Consider the following 23,211-nt stretch of genomic DNA (forward strand, 5'->3'; position numbering starts at 1 on the left):
GGCTTTGTGTCTGTGCTTGCATGGTGGCTCTTTGTTTCATCTGTGGATAATGGTGGCACACAGTTTTCATAATTCCTTACATTAATGAACTGCTATAAATTTGTTTTTGGTATTCTAGAGAGTCCTAACTTCAGCTTCTGGGCAATGCTGAGGAGGCACCCTATATTCTAGACTTACCTTTTGCAAGGTGTACTCTCAGCATTGTGGGCGATTTCCATGGGAGAATATTCTATTTAAAGAACTACTGTCCCAGCATAAAACAAAAAATCATTTATGAAGATGCAGGAGACTCGGAAAGCTCTCAATTATGTTTGCACAAGCACAATGTCACAGCCTCCTTTCCCCACTCCACAAGGGGGTCAGGAAGAGAGTACTCAGCTGTGAGAAAAGACATACAGAAGAATTCACGTGGTCATGAGAGCGAGGACATGGCCGATCCTCCAAGGAGGATATGTCATACACTTCATGAGCCCAAGAGTGTGCTGCAGGGTCTGAAGGGCAAGACGCTGGTTCACTGATGTAAAGCAGAGGGAAAAAAGCTTCAACCAACTAGAAAAACAGTCTCTATGCATGCTATTTTTGATTTCAAACACAGGTATCAATTCCTTCTCTCAGAGAGTCCATTTTAAAATAGGATATATTTTTAAAGGAATATTTAAAGGACACATTAAAATTTATTTAAAAAACTTTTCAAAAGAAACAAAAAGTATGAATTTTATTTAATCCTTGAGGAAATGGTTCTTTTCTCATCCACATAAATCATTCGTTTTGTTTTTCTTTATCTCCTTTATTAATCTACATTAGAAAAATAAACTTTTCATACACTAAGAACAAGGAAACCACTCTCAACTGACAAAATGTACCAATCCAACACAATGATTACTTTCACCTTTAATTTACAGGCAGCCAGATTCAAAATCCTTATAGTTGCTTAAACTTAAAAATGACAATGACAACCTAAAAGGTATAATGTTGATTGGAACATTTAATTGGAAAATTGATGATTTTCCATTTCCAATTAAATCTCTAGATAGAAACGAAAAAAATTAAAAATCATATTTAAGAGAAGCCAAATCTTGGGTTGTGAGGTATCCTTTTAAGGATGTTTCAGCAGAAGAAAACAAAGGCTCTCACAATTTTGTAGCTGCCTGGATTAGGTGGGTACCCCGATCAAAGAGATGAGGGATGATTTGGCTTTAGTATTCTAATGATAAAGTTTATAATGAGAAAAACATGTTGCTACAAAATCCAGTCTCTTCCTCAGATGCCTTCCACAGAGGGCAGGAAGCTTTGTCAGTTTTGTTTGCTGATGATGCCTGGTTCTGCCAACAAATAACACCTGTCACATGGTGGGTAGTCAATATACATTTGTTGAATAAATATGAAAAAAAGAAATGTACAGTATGCTTGTGAAGCCAATTGTGTGTGCATTGCTATTGAGGTACACAAAGAGTCTTTGTTTTAAATTTGAGAATGAGGACTTTCAATGGAATGTATCTATAAAAACGAAAGAAAGACATTATTGTCTGGACTTCTGTACGGCAAGAGAAGAAAAACCACTAGCAAAGAGCCAACTCACCTGATAGGCCTGGATCAAGCATGCAGCTGTGGAGAACACCCCTGGGTCTCTAACTCCAGCACTCTACAAGCTGGGTACTTGGGCAGGACAACAGCAGCACTCATGAACTGGGCAGCACCTGTTGGTGAGGGCTGATCACATGGATTCTCTCATCCCATCCTTACAATCAGTCCTTCAGGTACATACTTTTTCTGACTTTGCTGATGAGGAAACTATGCACAGAGGTTACACAGCTTAACAAAGGGTTCTCACCTAATGAGCAATGAAATGGGGTTTTAGCCCTTCTTTGCATCTAGTCTTAGAGCCAATACCCAAGAAGCACTGTACTGTATGCATTGTCTGAGAAACTTACTCTTCCTGGGCCTCAGTCTTTAAAAGGTGGGCAGTTGACTTAATAAGAATTAAGGATCAATGGTTAAGGTTCAAGGCACTCCAAAATTCTGGTCTTTATTGAAAAGGCTACAGAAGTCTCACCTTAATAATACACTATAATCTTGATATTCTTGGTTAATTAAACATTGGAAACCAATTTCATAGTAATTGAGGTCAGAAAAAAGTACTCATGACATTTTAGAATACGATGACAAAGCCATAGATAAATTTCAATGCACCTGTAATTACTTAAAACTGTTATAGCATGCAATGTGTTACCACAACAGCCAGAGAAATACTAATTTACTCAGCCTATTCTTCTAGACCAGTAAATACTAGGATTAAATAGATATTTTCATTGAATGTATTCTACCCCTCACTGCCATTTATAGATAGCTTACTTGTCAAAGATTACTTTCTAATTGTTTTATGTTTCCTAACGAGCCTGCAATACTTTGGCAAGGACCTCAAACAATAGTAGACAGTAGGTGTAAAATAGATGGCTACACTGAACGGATGACTAAAAGGATGCCTCCTAAGTACCTATATCTTGAAATACACTTTATTGTGCCTTGCTTTCAATTTGTGATTTTAAAATCTAGAAATCACCTGTTTTATGTAATAACAATAAAATCCTTCTTTGTTGAAAACATGCACAAATAAAGTTTACATACTCAAAAAATTAAATAGCAGTAATGGTCAAGCTTTCCAATAATAAAATACATTTTGGTAAGGTTTTCATTTTACAAAAAATCAAAATAGCTTTATGAGTTCACAAAATAATATGACATTTCTCAAGATATTAACATATTCTTATACTGGAAGAGCATAGAATAAAATTTACTTGGAGATTGAGCATTTGCTTCTTTAAGAAATACTTCTTTTAGTATTTCTATTTTAATATTATGAAAGCTACATAATTACATTCAGATTCATTAACTATTCCAGTAGTTAATTTTTAAAACTTATGATGAATAGTTTTGTTTAAAATATATAACATTGGTAATATGCAAATCTGAATTTGTAATAAAGAAGGGTTTGCATTCCTGATTTTTTTTTCTGATACAACCAATGACGAAATAACTAATGGTTCCACAGAGGATAAAATGTCTCAAATCTGTTGGTTCTGAAGGTGAAGTGAGATTTTTGTACTGATACCGTGTATCACTGAGATGCCAGGAGGAAATGGAATTAAACTCAGATAGTTCAGATGGAGAGATTTTAATGAAGGGACAACCTACAGAGGTGTTGGCAGGGTCAGGGGGGAATCAGCGAGATATGCTTAGAACCCACTGACTGGCAAACCTCCCCCTGAAGATGGAGAAGGAGGAAGGAGTGTTACTGGAGTGAGAGCTTGAGCCCAGGGGAGGAGGATGGGCCGCTGAGCAGGAGGCACCATCTTGAAAGAAGAATCCTCTGCCAGAGGCTTTTCAGGGTCATTTCTTCACACTCTCTGCAGGGAAGCAGGGAGACAGCAGGAAGAAATATCCTAACCTCACTCTCTTCCCTCTACCGGTGCCTTCCATTGGCCAAATCACCCAGAGGCCAGTTGGTGGCGATCAGCATCCTGGCAGCAAGAGGAGGGAATAGGAGGGCAGAGACTGGCTCAGGGGTGGGGGAGCATGCACATTAGGGGCTCAGTTGTTCAAGTAGCTGTCACTGATGCCTGATGAGGGTGGGAAGACCGAGCATGCTCCTCTGACCTAATTTCTAAGAAATCTACCAGAAATAACATTTGGGGATTTTTCCATTTAATGAATTTTTAAAAAAATACCCGTCCTCTCAGCCCCATTTCTCATTTATTTACCTCTCTTGAAGTGGTATTTAAATTTCTTCTTTCATTTTCCTTTTGGTAACAAAGAAGTCTGTGGCTCAACAGATGTTTCCTTAAGACCCCATCCTATTAGGTCTCTGAGCTGTGGGAAGTATTTATACAATTGCCAGTGAATACAAGATCCAGGAATTTCCCTAAGATCCCTAACAAAATTTGTGATAAGTAGTTCCACATGTTAATCCAGCCACCCACGGATGACAGCACTTACCATTTCTTTGATAAATGCCAAATGCATTTGAAGTACATACCTGAAATATTTGTTTAAATGCTTTCTAATCTATTAATTTTATAAATGTGTGAGTCTGTTTTGTATACCTTCTGATTACAGGATAAATGTAAATAAATCCAAAGAGTAATCAAAGCTACCACTTCAAGAAGCCTTCTTTGTAGAACCGGAAGAGTCTTAAATAGGCTTTTCAGGTATGCATCTCTTATTATCGCTAAACTCCAAGTCCTGCAAGGCAGGCGTCATGTATGCGTCACCTTTACAGTAGGTACAGGCCCTAAAACAGTGACATGCACATTGCAGGCACTCCATAAATGTTTGCTGAATTGGCTAAACCTTGGTTTGTCCCCATAATCAACCACCACAAACAGCACACAGATAATTACTTCTTGGAAAGATTCCAACTAGTGTTTGATGTTACCTATGTGGTTTTTCTCTCAAGATCTCAAGAGCAGCTCTGTAGGATTACATTATTTTCTATTTTTTTTTTCCTTTGACCTTAATGTCATCTACTTCAATAACGGCTTCATACAAAATTCCTACCAGCACACAGCACAGCAGATTCAAGGCCTTGTTTTAAAAATGGTGCCAGCTTCTCTTAATTTGGAAGATATATTGTCTCTCCTGAACATGGGCTAAGAAAATGCATAATTTGGTATTAACATAAGAGCTAAAGATACTTTAAATGCACTGTTGCATTTTTATAAGATAAAAAAAATTTAAGAATCAAAATGTTATCAACAGACCTGTCCTTCATTAAAAAGTAAAACTGCATTTTCCTACATTTTATGAAAGTGTCCAATTACGAACAATTTTGAAATGTAACTTTTAAAAATGTAAACAGCAAAAATGTTGTATTTAGAATAAATCTGGACAGGCAAAAAAAAAAAAACATACCCAGAAGACAGAGTTTTTGGTGAAAGTTAAGATAGTTCATCTTTGAACAACTTAGAATCTTTCCTGCATTTTATAGTCTAGTTCCAGGCATTAATTTGAAATAACCTTGAAATCCTAAATCTAACACCCTTCGGAACAAAGTAGCTTTTCTCTTCTGCTTTATGAGCAAATGGACTAAATACTAGGGAATGGTATTGTCTGGGCCTTTGAACCAAGACTGAAAGAGATGAAATCCTATATGATATGTATAAACATTAGAGAATCCATTTTGATTTAATAAAAGGATGAATGTGTTCTATATCCTGTGAGAAAATGGTTCCCTTTTCCCGAAAATGTTATCTCATTCCAACAATAGAGGGTTGGTTTTTTTCCAGGGTGTGGTGTCGGGGGTGGACAGAGTTGCCATGAATATGGCATCTATCAAGACTGCTGTTATATTCATTTCTCAAAATGCACTGCAGTAGGAAATTCAGAATGCAGTGAGAGAAAATAAATGTTTGCCTTCAAAATATAAGGCCACATTTAAAGCAGAAGGTAAAGTATAGAACAGTTAACAGTATAAATTCTTTATCTGCAATTTTAGAGTTCCCTAAATCTCTGTAACACATCACTTTTAAAAGCCTCAGAGAAGTGGTTCTATAATAATTTACCAATAATTCAACCCCTCAAAAGTCTTAGCAAGTTAAACCTTATAATCTTACATTTTAGAAATGACCCACCTTGATCCTTTTATTCTTCAGAATATCTCTCCCAAATTTTCATTTGTTTTTCATTAATTGATGAATAATGAGACATTTTAGGTACCTGTCCACAAAGAAATGAAATTTTCACTTTCCAGGAACCTAACAAATGAAAAGATAGAAATCAATTCCAACAGAATATTACCAAAGAAATCTTTTAGAATGGACTGTTAAAATTATTTATTTATATTTATCTGGCTCTACTATTCGTGGTACATTTACACTTCAAAGCTAAACCTCAAATAACATCATAGTGAGTGGTTGACTTCATGTTTAACTGAGATCTTGAAGACTGAAAAAGACCATGACAAACACACATCTATTGTCTTGGCTACTGTATCCGTCTTCATCACCATTCTGATAGTCTGCAATGTATTGCAGCTCACCCTTTGGGAAGGACTAAAGTAGACATCTGTTTGTTCTGCTTGCTCAGCATTCCTACCCTAATTTTCCTTTGGAGAACCCCTTTATTCTAGACCACGTGAAGCTAATGCCAAACCCCATTCCAAGTGATGCACCTGAATCCAACCTCCATCATCTAAACAGTGCCTTCTCCACGTTCAGAGAAGAGCAAGTGACTCAAACTGCTCTCATAAGAACAGACCTGGTACTTCTGCTGCAAATATTGAAGAGTAAGTACTCTTTTTCCTTGCTAGGACTAAGCTGGTAGTACCTTCTACGAGGCTATCGTATGGAAACAACTTGTCTGAAAATGAAGCCACAACTAGAAAACAGATCCTGGTAACCCGGATTGATGGATCCAGCCCTACCTTATATGGCAGGACCTAACCCGAGGCTTTTTGCATCAACCAATAAAGTCCTTATGCCAGTTTGAGTTGGTTTTGTCACTTGCAGCTAAAAGAATTCTGACTCTAACAATGTGACAATAGCAAAAATAAACATAACTGCTTTTGACGTTTCTAATGGATTTTCCTCCCTATATACATGATTTCATTTAATCCTCACAATTCAGAAAAGCACGTATCTATTAACATTAAATTAATATTCATTATTCTGAACACATACTATGTGGATAAGGGATGAGGAAAGCCAAGGCAGTAATCAATGTGAAATCTCGCTTATACGGGAGGGACGTGGAGGTTACATATCTCAGGGCACTTAACAGATATCAAATGAAAGAATAAACTGTGTGGGAGAGGCAGGAGGTGATTCTTCATCAGTTCCTGGATGAAAAATTAGGAGATAATGAACTCCGAACAGGCAGCCTCATGAGAATGGCTCAAGCAACAGGACATAGAGAGGGAGTTAGGTTAGACATGGGGTTCTTGGGAGTTTTCACCTCTGGGTGGGTGCAGCTGTTGTCAGTGGGAAAGAGAAAAAGGAAGGGGCTGAGTTTGGAAGGCAGGGAGGGAGGAGACAGTGTGAGTCAGTGAAAAAGGGCCCTTAGAATGACAAGTCTGGACCAGAGTGAGGCTAAGACTGGAAATACAAGTTGGGTAACCACTGGCATACAGATGGCAGTTCAGGCTTGGGCACTGCCCACCAGAGCCTCAGCATGAAGAGGGGGAGGCTGGCCACCACCTCCCTCTGAGTAATCGTAATCCTGCTTGTGAGCTCCTGAAAACAGGCTCTTTCACTCGCCCCAGCTCTTGCTCTTGATTGCAACCCGGCATTCAAGAGGCACCCCGTAAATACCTGTGGAGTGACCGACAACACAGCGCCAGGGCACTGAGAAGACCCCAGGGCGCCAGGGACTGGTTCTACAAGAGTGCCCCTCTCGGTCCCCTCCAGCGCGCCGCCAGAGCTCCCGGTCTTGGCCACTATACCGGATGCAGCCTCATTATTCAGCTCTCACCTCTTAAATTAGTTCATGCTCTCACATTAGGTGTAATCACAGCTTGCAACGCTTTCTGGGGATGTCTCAGAAAGATCTGAGTTGAAAAAATACTTTTTTGTCATTTTAATTTAAAGTAAAATTGCTGCTTCTTCCCCGCCCCTTCCTTTCCTCCTGGCCCACCCAGCGACCCCAGCCGGCCGTGCTCAACGGGGGCCGGCGGGGGTCAGAGGTGAGATTTTCTCCACATAATTCCTTAAACAGCTATCAACTAAGTCTCAAAGAAAAAAAAAAGAGATCTAGAAGCAGAGACGTGGCTGCTGGCGATCCCAAAGCTGGTGTACGCGCATGGGGGAAAGCGTACCCTGGGGGCGGCCGGCAGGCCGGGCCAGAGGCTAGCCCCGAGGCCGAGGGCAGGAGTGCTCTGCCGGCGCCCCGCGTCTCTCCAGCTCCCCAGGCTGCGCTGGCTCCGCTGAGCACGCCAGGATCAAGGTCGCCCGGTGGGGACCGGAGTGCCAGGAGCCGGTGGGAAGCGTTCCAGCCGGCCTCTGCCAGGGATCCGGCGCCGCGTTTCTGCTTTGGACTTGACGGACAGGTCCGCCCGCCCTCCCGCCGCCCTACAACTAGCCCGCGTTCATCCTTCAGGGCTACGTCTCCCGCACCCGGGCTGGAACGCCTGGAGCGCGCCCTTCCTCTCCCCATCTTCGCAGCTCTCCTTTCTCCCTGCCACTTGGCAAAGCTGCATTTTGACTTTCACGTTTTGGACTACGTGTGTGTAGTTCCAAGTCCATGCGTGGCACGAAAATCCATTTAGGGTAAAAATTATTCTCGAAAAATCGCCCATCTCAGTATCTGGTGTCTAGGAAACCTAGCTCAAGGCTAGGAGGTGCGGGTACGGGTGCGTAAAGCACGCCGTAAGGGTGCACAGTAAATAAAAAGTACGGATGCAAAATGTAAATTTTAAGTGCAAAACAGAAAAGCAGTACTCGTTGCCGCCCCGCACGCTGGATTTTAAGGGTCACGAAGGTGGGCCTCGGCTGCTTTTGCTCAGCCCCGCGTCCTCAGCGCCCGGCCCAGTACCCCGTACTCCATAGGGGTTCAATAATCTTTCCTGAATAAGTGACCAAATTAACAAATGAATGAATGACCGCTGGATCCAACCTCCGCGGCCCGCAGAGCAGTCGCTGCGGGAGGCCGGAGAGAGCGAGAGGCCAAGCTCCACCATTGCGGCCGCCGGCTGGGGCAGAGGGACACGGAGACACCCGGCGCCCTGGCTCCGCACCGAGTCCCCGCCTTGAGTGCCGGCCCAACAGCTCCCGGGCACCACGTGCACCCACCGGAACCGCGCAGGCCCCGCCCCGCCGCGCGCGCACGCGCCCCGCAGCCCGGCCGCCGGGACCTTGCGCCAGGCTCGCCCAGCGCGCCGGCTGCCCTCGCGCCCGCGCCCGCTGGGGGGCGCTCCCCTCCCACCCGGCGCGCCCACAGGCTGGCGGGCGACTCGCAGCCTCCAACGATTCCACTCCGGACCCCGGTGCGCGCCGCCTCCTACCTGAGGGCTGACGAGCGGGGGCGGGCAGGAGGGCCGAGGGAGGCGGAACAGGATCCAGGCGCGAGGCGGTAGGCGAGAAAACGAGCGGTCGAGTCCACACTCCGTGCGCGGACGCGGGCGCGCGCCCGCGTTCCCCGCCCGCGCTCCCTTCGTCGACTCCCGGCTAGAGCCCAACCCTGCTGCCGCGCGCCGCCCGCCTTGCCGCGCCTAATAACAACGGCGCCCGGGGTCAGGTGGCCGAGCGCGGACAGCGCCGCCATTGGCTCAGTGGGGAGCGCGGCGTGTCAGGATTGGCTGGGGGGCGTGGCCTCGGCCGGGGCGGGGGCAGGGCCTCAGAGGGAGGCGGGCCGGGAGGCGGCGGGGGCGGGGCCAGGCCGAGGTCCGCGCCTTTGTGCCCGGCGCGCGCTCTCCGCCCTCTCCGGCTGCAGCGCCGGCTGCATCAATAATTCAGAGCGGCGGCGGCGGCGGCAGCGGCGGGTGCGGGCAGGAGGCGGCGGCAGCAGCAGCAGGTCCGGGCAGCAGCGGGACCGAGCAGCAGCGGCTATGCATCCAAGTGCGGCTGGGCAGCCGCGGCACCCCTGAGGCCCGGGCGGGGCTCCGGGAACACAGCGCGGAGGGGACGCTAGTCCCGGAGTGAGAGGAAGAGGTGTAGTGTCCAGAGCGGCGGCAGCGGAGCTGCGCACAGAGCTGAGGAGGGGGCTTCGGAGCGGGACTGGGACGGGGGGGGCGGCTGGCGCGAGCAGCCCCGGGGGTGGGGGGCGGGGTGGGCGCCGGCGGCGCGATGCTGGGCGTAGTGGAGCTGCTGCTGCTGGGGGCTGCGTGGCTGGCGGGCCCGGCCCGCGGGCAGAATGAGACGGAGCCCATCGTGCTGGAGGGCAAGTGCCTGGTGGTGTGCGACTCCAACCCCACCTCCGACCCCACGGGCACAGCCCTGGGCATCTCTGTGCGCTCCGGCAGCGCCAAGGTGGCTTTCTCTGCCATCAGGAGCACCAACCACGAGCCGTCCGAGATGAGTAATCGCACCATGATCATCTACTTCGACCAGGTGAGTGCTCCTTCCTCCCGCGGCGTGCAGATTGGGCTGGTGAGGGAGGGGTGGATGGAAGACCGATGCCCGGTCCTCTCCAAGGGCTCTGCGGAGGCGCGGTGACGACAGTCCGGGACCGATTCCTGCCCACTCCCCTTCGTTCCCGTCTCGTTGTAGGTACTAGTGAACATTGGGAACAACTTTGTTTCAGAACGCAGCACTTTCATCGCCCCGCGCAAAGGGATCTACAGTTTTAACTTCCACGTGGTAAAAGTCTACAACAGACAGACCATCCAGGTCAGCCGACGCCTCGGGCCGGGCCCTGGCCCCGTAGGGGGGTTACTGGCCGCAGGGGTGCTCGGGCTGTCCGGAGGTGGTAGGCAGAAGTGGCAGCTGCATGTACTTCGGGCTGCTTGGAGGGACAGATAGCGGGGCCTCTCAGTTCTGTGGCTTCAACTGTCCTCTGCTTTCCCTGTCTCTGGCTCTTGGGATCCAGCCCATCCCCCGAGAGACAGAATTTTCTGCTTCTGCCTTCCGGGCCCCTCCGAAGGGTTCCCTGGATTGCAGGGACTTCCTTGTAACGGCTGTTGTTAGCGCCCCATACAGCTGCCGCTTGGGGAGCCTTCCCGGACTCCCCAGGAAGCACCGTCGACAGTACACCCCACCCCTTGCCCCGGCTCAGAAGCCTGCGATGCGGCTTGTGTGCTTGTCTTCAGCACCACGGACGGGGCCCCCGTTTTCTCCCACTTGTCCCCAATCCCCACCCCGTGCGGACTCTGGGTTTTTGAGCTAGCTGCATTTAGCCCCGGAGGGTGAGGGGTGGAGAGAGAAGAGAGGGAGGGGACGTAGTGCTACTCTCTCCCGGCTCCAGCCGTGTCCCAGCAATCACTCGCCGGCTCTCCGGGCCCCCAAAGATATCCAGGTTTCCCTTGGCCGCCGAGAGAGGAGGGACGCACAGCTGGGGAGAGGGCGCGAGGCCCTTGGCTGACGGTGCCACCACAGGGGCAAAACCAGGCGGTGGCGGGCGCGGCTGGATGGGGGCGGGAATTGAGCCCCTGGTTTGGGGAGGAAATATGTTGTGCCGCTCGGTGCGAGATTTCTAATCACAAATCACAGTGGCTTCTCCACTGTGTCCTGGCAGCTGGGTCCAGGGGGGTCAGGGGCTTTTTGTTTGTTTTTGTTTTCCCGGTAGCGCCAGAGGGAGCCTGAGTTGCTGGGGTTTTTTTGTTTGTTGTTTGTTTTTTGAGGCTGAGGGGAAACGAGAGAGAGAGGTCAAAGGTCTCAGGGCGCTAGAGCCACCTCATGGGTTTATTAAATTGGATCACGGAGCACAGTCGAGATTCGCTTGGCGCGCTCATTTGAGAACTGGAATAAGAGCAACTCCCGTTTTGGGGACAGACCCTTCCTGTCACCCAGATGTATGGTCTTTCGCCCCACTGGAGCCTCAGCAGTAAGCTGCAAAGCCCCTTTTCTTCCATTCGCCCCCTCCCCCCGACCCCCCACCTCTCCGTGCTTCCAGGCCTTACAGGCTGTTAGCCAAGCAGGGAGGAGGTTCGCTCCACCGCGGCTTCGGTGCCCGCCTAGGTTGCGCCTCTGAAGCGGGCCTTTCTCTTTCTCAGGTGAGCCTCATGCTAAACGGGTGGCCAGTGATTTCAGCCTTCGCTGGTGACCAGGACGTGACCCGGGAGGCCGCCAGCAACGGAGTCCTAATCCAAATGGAGAAAGGCGACCGAGCATACCTCAAGCTGGAGCGGGGAAACTTGATGGGGGGCTGGAAGTACTCGACCTTCTCCGGATTCCTCGTGTTTCCTCTCTGACTGGCTCATAGCCGGAAGGGAGGCAGGGAGAGGGCGAAGGCAGGAAGGGGAGTGAGAAAGAGGCTGAAATTAAGAGGGCGAGAAAGCAGCACGACTTGAAACTTCCTACATGTTCTGTAACTGTATCTGGGAAAAAGGTGCGCGCCAGCGGTGGGACAACTTTGTCCATTTCCTTATTAGGAGAAATAAATTTCGCCTAGCTCTGCGCACTCCCATTTCCAAAAATAAACTCGCCTCCCCCATTCCATTTGCAGTAATCAAGAAAGAGACTGCCTTGTCATTGTTTCTTATCCCCCAACTTCATGTTTCCTGCAATTTATTTAAAGAAACTTTGTATTTCACTACATAATCTGAAATCTTTCTCCCTGGCCCCCTCTGAATCCTTCTGCCTACTGAAATTTGATATGTTACCCGCCCCCAACCTTTTTTTTTTTTGTTTGGAAAGGGGTAAGGTTTTTTTGTTGTTGTTTTGTTTTGGATGGGGAAGGTAGTTTTAATTTGGCAAGTGTTGCTCTTCTTAAAACACTGCTCAAGTTAATTAGCTGAAGATACTTAGTATCCTCGGCTGCTTGTTAGCAGAGAAAGGACACCTTAGTGGTGACTGGTTTAAAAAATATAAATATATATCATTTGTACACGAAGAACTCTTCCCAGTGGAAACTGGCTGTGTTTCCGTATTTCTATGTCCTATTCGGAGTGATCGTGAAATCTAAGGCTGCTTGATGTTCTGATGCTTGTCAATGCCGTCGTGCTCTGTGGCTCAACGAAACGCCAAGGAACTTCTTCCGGACGCTTCCTCTTCCTCTGTAACATACGTGTGAATAGCCAAGGTTTAATTTTGCTTTAATAAAGTCGAAGTGGGACTTTTATTTTTCTGAAACAGCTTTCTAAAATCCGCATCTTCTCCAGCTGCGAGGTTGGGGGTCTGGGGTGCTAAAGGGCGAGGTTCCGAAAGGCAGGAGACTTGGGGGAACGCAACCATAGAAAGGCCTGGGCGCGAGGGCTTCCTCGCAAAGCCGGCCTTCCGCTCCTTCCTGCGCCAGGCCGGCAACCAGCACTGCATTCGCCTATGTTCACAGCTTTGGCGCAAACGTAAGAAATGTGGCCGAAATCTTGCTAGGCCAGGCGCGGCCGCCGGCCCAGGAGCGAAGTTTGATTTTTTTCTTTGCATTCCAAATGCATCAGGAATAGTCCCAGTTTGAGGACCCAAACCACCCTCCCTGGAGCGGCAGACTCCTCACGCCTTCTGTCCCTGGATATCTCCCACCGCGTCCGCCCCGCAGTTCCCGAATCAGCGTATGTTTTATACACCGCCTCTGAATCCGGAGTCCACCCGCCGCATACTCGGGCGCCCAGGACCTATGATTCCGCTCATTCACAGGACTTTATTCAAGAGGTTCGTCCAGGAGTTTTGATTGTATCGGAACATAATGTGAAAGCAAAATTGAAATAAATGACTTCGTTTTAAGTCTGGAAGGCTGACCCAGTTGCTTCGGCAGCGGGGAGGTCGGGAGCCGGAGCGAGTGGGCAGCCTAGGGCGAAGGGCCGGGAGCTGGGAGCTGCAGCGGCGTGGTCCCCCTGCAGTTGTGGTACCTTTCAGAGAAACTTTTTCCTGGCCCAATATTCAGCAATGAATTTTATTTCCTCTAGGGGCGTGGGGAGAAGGGAGAGTTAATAATAGCACAATAAGCAACGTTTCTCGAATTTATCCCAGCGGCTGGTTCGAGTTAGAAATTCACGGAGCACGGGGCCTCTGTTGAAACCGGGGCCCGTTTCTTCTCCACATGCAATCCGGTAAGCCGCGGAGCAGCTCTAGCGGGCGCCCTTCCAGCCTAGTGGCTCCGGGACCCGCAGAGATAGGTAGGGACTTCGCAAGTGAGGAGTGGACCCGAGTACTTTTCTGTTTCTGCCCAACAGGCCCTTCTACCCTGTCAGGCCCCAGGGAAGTGGGAATGAGAAGAAATAAGGGGCCTTAAAGGGATTTAAAGAAAAACTGTGCTTTTAATAAAGAGACGCGCTTTCTCCGAAGTCTCCTGGTTGGGAAGGAGAGGTCGGAGACAGTTGGAGCCTTTGGCAGCGAAACTAGCTCTACCCAGCAGCTCTGCCGTTGCAGGGCCAGCCCTCCGGGCTTGTGGAGACCCTATAGTCAGTAGGGTGCGTGTAAGCTTGAGGCTGTAGGGCCGCGAAGATTGGAGAGCCACCGCTCAAGGAAGCTGCCCCTGAACACTTTGGCGCTCCCCGGGCTGCAGGTGGGTGGGTCACCTCTCTTCCTAAGGGCGAAAACCACTAGGGTTCTCGTCTCCATGGCTGCTTGTTCTGTGGGGCCACCAGGCTGTGTCCCGGTGGAGTGACTTTGGCAAGTCCGCTCTCAGGTCCTAAATTTGCCCATTTATATAAAGACAGGGAGAAATCTAAACACCTCTCAGAGTTCCTCCTTCTCTGTGGATCCAGCCCTCCTCTGCTCCCAGACCGGGAGTCTGCAGATTCTTTTGCCTGGGTGAGTGAGTCCTGGCTGCAGCCTGTGCTTACCTGGCTGCCAAGTCGCAGCTCCTGAGTGCTAGGCCTAGGGCTAGGGTGCAGGCCAGGGGAAGCCTGTGCATCCTGGAACTGGGACTCACTCCTGAGCCCCAGCTCTGGAGCCTGGAAAGTGAGTACAGTGGGAGCAAATTGTCCCCAAATTCGAAGAATAGGGGTTGATTTTCCTTTGATTCTGCTGTAGTTCAGCAGACCTCCTTCCTGGGAAAGGATCCTTGCCTCCCACAATGTCCGAACCTAGTATTGGAGAACCTTCTTAATTGGGCTGTAGCCTCCCTCTTCTTTCTCCACCTGCTGACCCCTTCCCTTGCCATCTGATGATTCCACCTCCCATTGTGGTCTTTATGCCTCCACACCTGCTGTTCCTAATTGAAGTTGAAGCACCCCTTCTCTCCTCCACTTTGCAAAATCCTATCCTGCTGAGGACCCAAGAAGTCCAGCTGAAAGGCTGCCTCCCCTGGGAAGATGTTCTACCCACACAGTACAGGCATTGCTTCCCCGAGGTTCAACACCCCTTCCGCACCTTCCAACCAGGCCTTGTTTTGTGCTAGTTGGGAAGGGAGACATCTGGGGCTGAGCTTGTCTCTTACTCTGTGTGGGTACCATGGGGTAGAGACAGCCCACACAGCCCTTAGCATGCTAACCTGGTGTCCCTGCCCCAGAGGGCCTGGGGAGATGTGGGGCTCTCTCTCTCTCAAACTGCCCTCACAGTCAGGCCTGAGCCTCTCAGTGGCCTGAGTGGGGCAGTGGATAGCTCCCCCCAGGGACCTAGAGGTTCGAGGCCTTAGGGTCCTGGCACGTGCGGTTGGGCCACCTCTCTCACCTCTGGGGTGAAGGTGAGGTGAGTGTTACTTCTGCTAGAGGCAGGGGAGCCACCTTCTGAGCGTTGGGCTTCAGCTGGGAGGGAACCAGAGACTTGGAGACTGAGAGATGGAAAAGGAGGGGCACTAGGTAGAGACTACCTGCCTTCCCCCAGCCAGAGGCTAGGAAGGGGACTGATTCGGAAACCCACACCTCACAGTGGCATCCTTTCATGCTTAGAATCCTTTGGGCCCTTCCGGATCTGGGCTCCGCCTCTTGCTTTCATCTCAAACCCCTTCATAGCAAAGCCTGTAGGGGTTCCAAAGCCACCCCTTCATTCAGCCTTACCCTGGTCCCGAAGGCTCCTTCCCAGCCCAGGTCACCTTGGTCATCTCCTCCGGAAGCCTTTCATGCCTTTCTGCTCTGGCCTCCCACTTTGGAGTGTGGCCTCTCTTACCAGCCTGCCTCCTCCCTCCCCGCACCCCGCCAGTTCTCCCAGGGCAGAGGCTGTTTCTTATTCTTCGCAGCGTTTCCGGCACCTAGCAGGGCTTAAAGGTACTGTGAGGGGAACTCAGGGAGGCTTCTAGGACCCAACAAGCTCAGACCTGGCTTCTCCGCCCAGGTTCTCCACACCGCGCTAAGCGCCCCAGGAGCCACGCAGGCGAGGAGCCGAGGGTGATCACTGTGGTGTCTGCTGTCTGCGGAGCAGCGCTGGGTTGCGCTGGGCCCCGCGCCGGCCCCCCAGCTTGCTTGCTCCCCGGCCGCCGCTTCCACCATTAGCAGAGCTGGGAGCGTGCCTTCCAAACTGCGCTGGAGCGCTAATGCTCAGGGCCCGGGCGCATCCGCCCTTAATGAGAACATAATTACCCAGATGAAGAGGGAGCCTCACCCCTCTCCTTAATTGTTGCCTTAATGGGGTGGTGGTGGGGGATAGTGCGGGGCGGAGGGAAGGCGTGGGACTCTCCCACAGATTGCAGGTTGGGTCCTGGGGCGGGGCGGACCCAGTGGAAGGCGAAAGACCCTGAACTGCGGACGTGTGCCCTGCACTTGGCCTCTGGCTTCATATGAGACCTTAGAATACTCTCCCGGAATCCGAACCTTACTTTTTTTCAACTCACAAATGCGAGGGGTGGGCTAGAAGACGTCTAGTGTTACTTCCAGGAGGTCTTACTTTTCTGATCAGTGAGTTTAAGCCTTCCTCCTGGTGTCCAGCCACCCATCTCCCGCAGGGGCTCGGCCTAGTCACCTCCACAGGCTTTCAAACAAAACGTTGAAACCTAATACTGACTCTGGATGGGGAAGTGGGCGGAGGGAGGGGGGCAGTGGTGTCCCGGAACCGAAGGTCAAGCACAGAGGGAAAAAGCTCAGGCACAGCTCCCTTTGAGCTAATTACACCGAGAAAAAAAAAAAAAAAAAAAGGCGGGGGCGGGGTGGGATTGCCCAGGGGCGATTACAAAGATCTCTCGATCTCTTTGCATAGCGGATACATACACACTCAGCGTCCTCGCATTTCAAATGGGAGCCTCAGCGTCCTCGCATTTCAAATGGGAACAATAATGCCTTCACAACAGGGTAGTCGTGAAGACTATGCTAAAAGGTCCAGAAAGTGCCCACCACTGCCTGACACATAGTAGGTGCCGAATAAATACAGCAATACTAAGGAGCGATCGACACCTGGCGTATCCCGCAATCACAGAAACAGGACATATGGGAACATCTGGGTAATCCCAGCAGCATCAAACGGATGCGAAAACTGAAACCAGAGAGCAAGCGAACCTGAATGGCGGATGTAGGAAAAGGACCCTGTGTTCTTTCTTGTTCTTGCACACTCATCTCCCTCACCCACATCAACCACAAGAATAGGAGATTTTACCCCCTAAATATCTTTCCTCTTCATCCCTTTGCTTGTATATTTGCATCGGCCACTGTGGATGAATGTTCTCTGCATATCTGCAGGCTCTCCCATCAGACCAAGAGCTCTGTTGGCATGTCTGTGTCCCTTCAGAGGGTGAGCCCTCCAGGGTGGGAACTGTGTCTTCCTCATCTTGCCTGGCCCTGTGCTTCCTACATAGTGCCTGGCACAGAGCAGGTGGCCTGTGATCGTGTCATGAGCTAACCCAAACTGTGTCTGGCATAGTTGCAAGATATGGACACAGCCAATGAAAGGGCCTTTCAGGGGACTTCCTGGACCTCTCAGCCCCTCCCCTCTTCCCACCCCCTATAGCACTAACAGGAACAATGCTGAAATGGAAGTGCTCCCAGATCCTGGGCAGAGGCAGAAACCTTTCTAGGTACCTGCACTTGCTTTTATCTTTTCTTCACATTTCAATCTAAGCCCAGCCTGTCCCCAGCAAGTCCCAGCTGTGTTCCTGAGAAGGTAGTGAGCAGGGACAATGAGAGAGGCCAGAATCAGATGTATGGGCTGGCATTTGGATTTGTTGCTAGGTCTTCTTGCTGGGAAAATGCTTTGCTGTGCATAGATGAGGCTGCCTGCACTTCAGGAGGCGGCAAGGAAACACAACGCTGCTGATGTCAGGAAGGAGAGTCTCGTGATTCTAAGCAGAGGTTTTCCGGTTGTGTGGCCACAGCCCAGAGCCTAGGGAGATCTTTGTTCATCTTGCTAAGCTCCAAAGACTTCAAGGAAGGGGTGTAAGGTGAGGGATCAGGGTGCCTCATCTGAGCAGACTCCAACCTGACCTCAGTGCTCTATTTGAGCACATTCCTATACCCTGTACCTCATTGGCAAAGCCCTCCCTGACCCCTACTCATCAGCTTGTCCTCTGCTGACCACCTGAACTCTCCTATTCAGGTCACGCCCCAACCACATCTGTGCTGCATGCTAACCTCCAAGAGGATCAGGCCCTCATCTGCAGGCTCCCTGCAGTGTGCCCAATGCTTAGCTCAGTGCTGGGGTGGTAAATGCTCTATCAATGTTCCTTGAATGCGTGAGAAAGTGAACATATGACTGTGTGAACAGATGGATGGAGGGATTACTGGTTGCATTGTGAATGCATCTGCCTGGCCCACCAGACTGGGAACTCCACAAAGGTATCTGTCTTCTCTGCTTTGTTTATAGCTGTGTCCTCAGTGCCTAGCACAGTGTTTGGAACACAGTCAGCATGAACAGTATTTCTCCAATGAATGAATGAGGAATTATATGTATAATACTTTGGAAGTGGGACTCATGGGACTGTGAGATTCTAGGGTGCAGGTTTGGCACTGTGCTCCTCTCTAAATCCTCACTGTTCCCCTGAATGTTTATTTTGGAACAGAATTGCGTTGTACCTGTTGTCTGGAGTCAACTCTATAGCACAAGTTGTTTTTGTATGCTGTTTGTCCCCATGCCCAACATACTGTGAGCACCTTAGAGGGCAGGGACCATATTTTATTTTCCTTAAAGGAGAGGGATACTCTCCTTTTTCCACCAGCATTTAATAATGGGATTTTGTATTGGTTGATTGGTTGTTTAATCCAGAATCAAGCCATTCAGCCTGTGGCAATGAATGGGCATTGCCGCCTTAGTGATAGTGGTAGGTAACAAAGATCAGAGATTGCTAACCAGCAGGCTTTTCCATGGTACTGGCACACTGGCCAGATGTAAAAAGTAGCCATACAGGGTCTTGGCCAATGGTAATTCCTTGTTCATGGATGGCCATAAGGTCATTGGGTTTTTATTCTGGCTGGAAGCAGAATCAACTCTGAAATCCCATCATAGCTTTGGGTTCTCCTGCAGATCATGGAGGTGGAGTGGGCTTGGCTGGTTTCTTCTAAATAAAATCAAAGACTCCGCCAACCCCCTACATTTCTCAGACCGAGTGTCCAGTTGGGAGTTCGGCCTGATAAAGGGTCTCTGGAATGCTCTGCTAGCCGCAGCAACCTGCTTACTCAGGTGAGGCTCAAGAGCCTTTTCTTCCATCATCAGAAATTACTGCACACTTTCAGGGAAACTTTCAAAGAGGGAAGAGGGAATTACTAACAAAGGAGCGGCAACTGGGCATTTTCTTCCTCCTCATTTAAAAGGAAGCTGTGTGCTCTGCCCAGATCTTGAATTGGAAAGACTCTCCTTTGTATTCTGAGAGACTCAAAAATAAACTCCCCAATGTGTACTTCTGCTGAGAAGTTCAGATGATTTTATAATGACCGAGTGGCTCCAAATATGGCATTAAAATGCAGCTGATGAGGAGCCTGCTATTTTACTAACTCATCTTGATCAAAGTTGGTCAATTTAGGTCTCAGCAAATGTTCCAAATGCTCTCTCTCTTTCTCTCTTTTTGGAGTTCATTTCAGGTAGATGGATTATTTACTTATTCTGAAGGTGCTGAGGGAGAGGGCATGTTAGCAATACCAATTGAGCTGTGGGTGTGAACTCACAGCTCATCCTCACATGGCATCTTGGTGTCTGATGCATTTTCTTCCTCCCACTCTGGGCTCTTGATGCCTCCCAAGTGGGGACTTACTTGGCAGGTTCACAAGCATGTGGGCCTCAATAACCTCCTGCATCAAAGTGAGTGACAGTGGTGCTCTTTGAGGCTGTGAAGTTTTGCAGCTGTTTTCCTTGATTGCCTAAATATGTCCCTGTCTCTGTCACGAAAAGTTGGGATCCAGGCTGAGCAGAAACAAGTCTGTTCCCCGAGGAGTGACACCACACAGCCTCTAGGGTCCCATGCTAGCTTGAAGTCTATGCAATGCAAGACTCCACAGACAGCAATAAGGGTCTTTGTGTCTGTGTTTCCAGCTTAAAGTTGTCACTAGCATCCTGCCTTATAGCCCCAGCCCACAGAAAAAGCCATTGATGGCTAGCTCTTAGAGATCTGATGGGAGTCTTCTTTGTTTTTGTTTTCTTTGGGGGGAGTGGTAGGGGGTGGGATGGGGGGTGAAGTCTAGTTCTGTTGCCCACTGGAGTGCAGTGTCTTGATCTCGGCTCACTGCAGCTTCTGCCTCTAGGTTCCAATGACCTTCCTGCTTCAGCCTGGGGACTACAGGCATGAGCCACCACACCTGGCTACTTTTTTTTTTTTTTTTTTTTTAGTACAGATGGGGTTTCAATGTGTTGGCCAGGCTAGTCTCAAACTCCTGACCTCAAGCAATCTACCTGCCTCAAAGTGCTGGGATTACATGCTTGAGCCTGGCTGTGAGCCTTCTTTGGACTCTTCTTAACCCATTTTTTCCTCACTTGCCAAAGTGAGCTTCTCAAAATGTAAACTAAGCCAAGTGACTCTTCTGCTTAAAATTATCCAATGTAAACGAAAACTCCTTATAGTAGCCTCCAAGCCTTCCATGATGGGGCCTCCGCTGACTTCTGAGACATCATCCTCTATTGTTTTTCTCTATTGCAAATTAGCTCATTCTGGATTTCTGTTAGTTCCTAGAATATGCTAAGCTGTGTCCTGTCCCAGAATCTTCACCTGTCGATCCTTTATGGGCAAGGGATACTCTTCCATCTCCCACTTATTGCTGTGGCCATTTTCTTCTCTTCTTTTGTATCTGAGCTAAAAAGTCACCTTTGCAGTGAGGGGCCATCCTGATCACTCTGTCTAAAATTGAGACACCTCTTCTTTACCAACTGAGCTCTATCATACTGCCTTGCTTTATTTTCCTTATGGCAGTTGTGACCCTGGAAAATGCTCATTTATCTGTTCACTTGTTTACTGCCTCTTTGCCTCCCTGGGGATAGGAACCTTGCTGTCTTGTGCCTTACTTTATTCCCAGTGATTGGGAGAGAGTCTAGAATAGTAGGGGCTTGATTCATGTATGAATAATGGAATGGCAAACCAGCCATACAGTCCTGGTCCCCAGAGCTCAGGGCTTCTGCTCCATCAGAGCAGAGCCATCTCCTCATTAGTCCCTCTCCTCAGGAACTCAGGAGAAGTTGAGGTCCACGGGAGCCGTTAAACATGTCACCCACCAGAAACCATCTTCATATTGAGGGGAAGTGCATCAGGAGCTGTGAGCTCAAAGATGGGGCTGGAAAACTGGTCTCTTAGCCACATGCCCAATAAACGGGCCTTTTCCTTGTTAATATCTGCTGTTAAAATTGCATAATTCAGCTCGAGCATGTGATTGCGCTAGGGAAAACTGAAGTTAGCTGTGAATTATTGAATTTTTTCTTGCAGAAGTTATCCTGCAACTGGGAAACAGAGAACAAGAAGCAGAGGGGCTTTCGTCTGGGGCAGAGGTGAAAAGCAGTCTGGATGTCATTCCTGGAGCTGTTGCTCAACACGGAGAAGAAGTGGGTGGTGAGGTGAGGACTCAGGGATGAGAGTGAGGCCTGAAGAGTCATGCACAAGACAGAAGCAGCTTCGTGACTCTTCCCAAGATGGGAGAAAGGAGCAGTGGGGGCAGAAATAGCAGCAATGTGAGTCTAAAGCTGCAGAGAAAAGATACTTATCCTCAGACTGTAAAATATCCACCACAGAAATACCTAGGTGGCTTGGAGTTGTCAATCAAAACATTGGTTTGACAATGCTGACCTCAGAATCTCTGCGTGCCTGCCCAGCAGCAGCTCTGCTCTGCAGGTCCTGTAGAAAAACCAGGCGGGGAGCCTGCCTCACCCACAGTCCAGCACAAGAGAGCGTAGTACAGAGAAGGATAAGAAAGTAACGTTAGGGGCTTGGCTGTCTATTTCACTTGCATTAAGCCACTCCCACACCATTGTAAGTGCCTCATGATCTAAGTCAATTTTCATGACCTTTATGGATTTCACCTCTGTTGTATGGCAGAGTAGCAAGCACTGATTAAGAGAATAGGCTTTGAAGCAGAGCTGGTTTTGAAGACTGACTTTATAACTGTACTCAGGACTCTTGTGGTTTCGGATGACTGAAACTCAACTCAAACTGGCTTTAGTACCACCCTCCCAAAAGAATTTACTCACTCCCAGAACCAAATAATCCAAGGGGTGTTGAATTCAGGTATGGCTGAATCCAGATGCTTAAATACGTCATCAGAAATCAGCCCTTTTTCACACATGCAGGCCTATTTCTAGGTCCCTAATTGTGACAATTTGACTCCAGCAATAACAGGCTCACATTCTCCTTGCCTAGTTTCCTCATTAGGAAAAGAGCACTTTTCTTCCCTACAGTGCCAGCAAAAATTCCACAGCTGATGGATATTCAACTAACTCTAAGTCATGTGCATTCCCAGAACCAATCTCTATGGTCACAGAAAAAGAAATGAGCTAATTGGCCAAGCATGCAGCCAGGTGGGGGTGGAGATGAAGTTGGGAAGAGGTAGCCTTATCTGGGAGCAGCTGTTACTAAAGAAGGGGGAATGCGTGTGAGGTTGGCTACTTCCTGGCTGTGTGACTTTAGGTGGAGAGCTTAACATCTCTGAGCTTTGGTTTGCTCATCTGTTAAAATGAATTGAGCAATAATGTCTAGTTCTATTAGGATTGATAGGTCATTACCTATGAAAATGGGAACTAGAATTTCCACAGGGGTTCAAAAGCAAATGTCTGTACTTTACTGAATGGTGTAGTATAATTTTGAGCAGGTCTTGGTCTTTGTTAGAATTGTGAGATGGCCTCCTGAAGCATGCTCCAAAGGCTCTTCTTTGCTCACAGCTGTATGCCAGCTATGGCTGGATCCCGTACCATTAGTCAGCTGGTATTTCTTTGCATTGCTGTGGAGCCAACTGATAGTGAGATGGGCAGCTCCTTCCCAGAGTTAGTGTACAGTAAATAGTAGAGTTGTTATTACTATTGCTCCCAAGGCAATTTTGCCTATGCTTATGCACCCTGGCATTGTTATTTAATTATATCACAAATGTGTCTTTTTTTCTGCAGAAGAGCACAAGCTCCTTGTGGCCTAATAATGCTTATTCATGCATACAGATCATCTGGAGATCTCATTAAGAGGAAGATTCTCATTCCTTTGATATGGGCTAGGGCCCGAGATTTCCCGATTCTAACAAGCTCCCATGTTACGAGTTTGCACACCACGCTTGAGTTGTGATGGCATAGGACCACGTATAGACCACAGTTATTTCCAAATAGCAGTCCACAGATGAGTTATGGCAGACCTGGAAGGTTTTTTTCTTTTAGA

General features: G+C 48.7%; 1 protein-coding gene across 1 annotated transcript; it reads left to right on the forward strand.

The window, feature by feature from the left end:
* The first annotated feature begins 9,340 nt into the window (after window positions 1–9,340).
* CBLN1 (cerebellin 1 precursor) lies at window positions 9,341–13,312 on the forward strand. The gene is made up of 3 exons (XM_055298145.2): window positions 9,341–10,037; window positions 10,197–10,316; window positions 11,639–13,312. The coding sequence occupies exons 1-3, from the start codon at window positions 9,774–9,776 to the stop codon at window positions 11,834–11,836; spliced, it is 582 nt and encodes a 193-aa protein (XP_055154120.1). The 5' UTR covers window positions 9,341–9,773; the 3' UTR covers window positions 11,837–13,312.
* Window positions 13,313–23,211: the final 9,899 nt, after the last annotated feature.

The sequence above is a fragment of the Symphalangus syndactylus genome, chromosome 11 (assembly GCF_028878055.3).
Source record: "Symphalangus syndactylus isolate Jambi chromosome 11, NHGRI_mSymSyn1-v2.1_pri, whole genome shotgun sequence".
NCBI lineage: Eukaryota > Metazoa > Chordata > Mammalia > Primates > Hylobatidae > Symphalangus > Symphalangus syndactylus.

What these genes read in the sequence shown, in the direction of transcription:
- CBLN1 (XM_055298145.2), top strand. Translation starts at nt 9,774, where the DNA reads ATGCTGGGCGTAGTGGAGCTGCTGCTGCTGGGGGCTGCGTGGCTGGCG. An exon ending in TGATCATCTACTTCGACCAG is followed by an intron (nt 10,038 to 10,196) that starts GTGAGTGCTCCT and finishes GTCTCGTTGTAG; the next exon opens with GTACTAGTGAACATTGGGAA. An exon ending in ACAACAGACAGACCATCCAG is followed by an intron (nt 10,317 to 11,638) that starts GTCAGCCGACGC and finishes TCTCTTTCTCAG; the next exon opens with GTGAGCCTCATGCTAAACGG.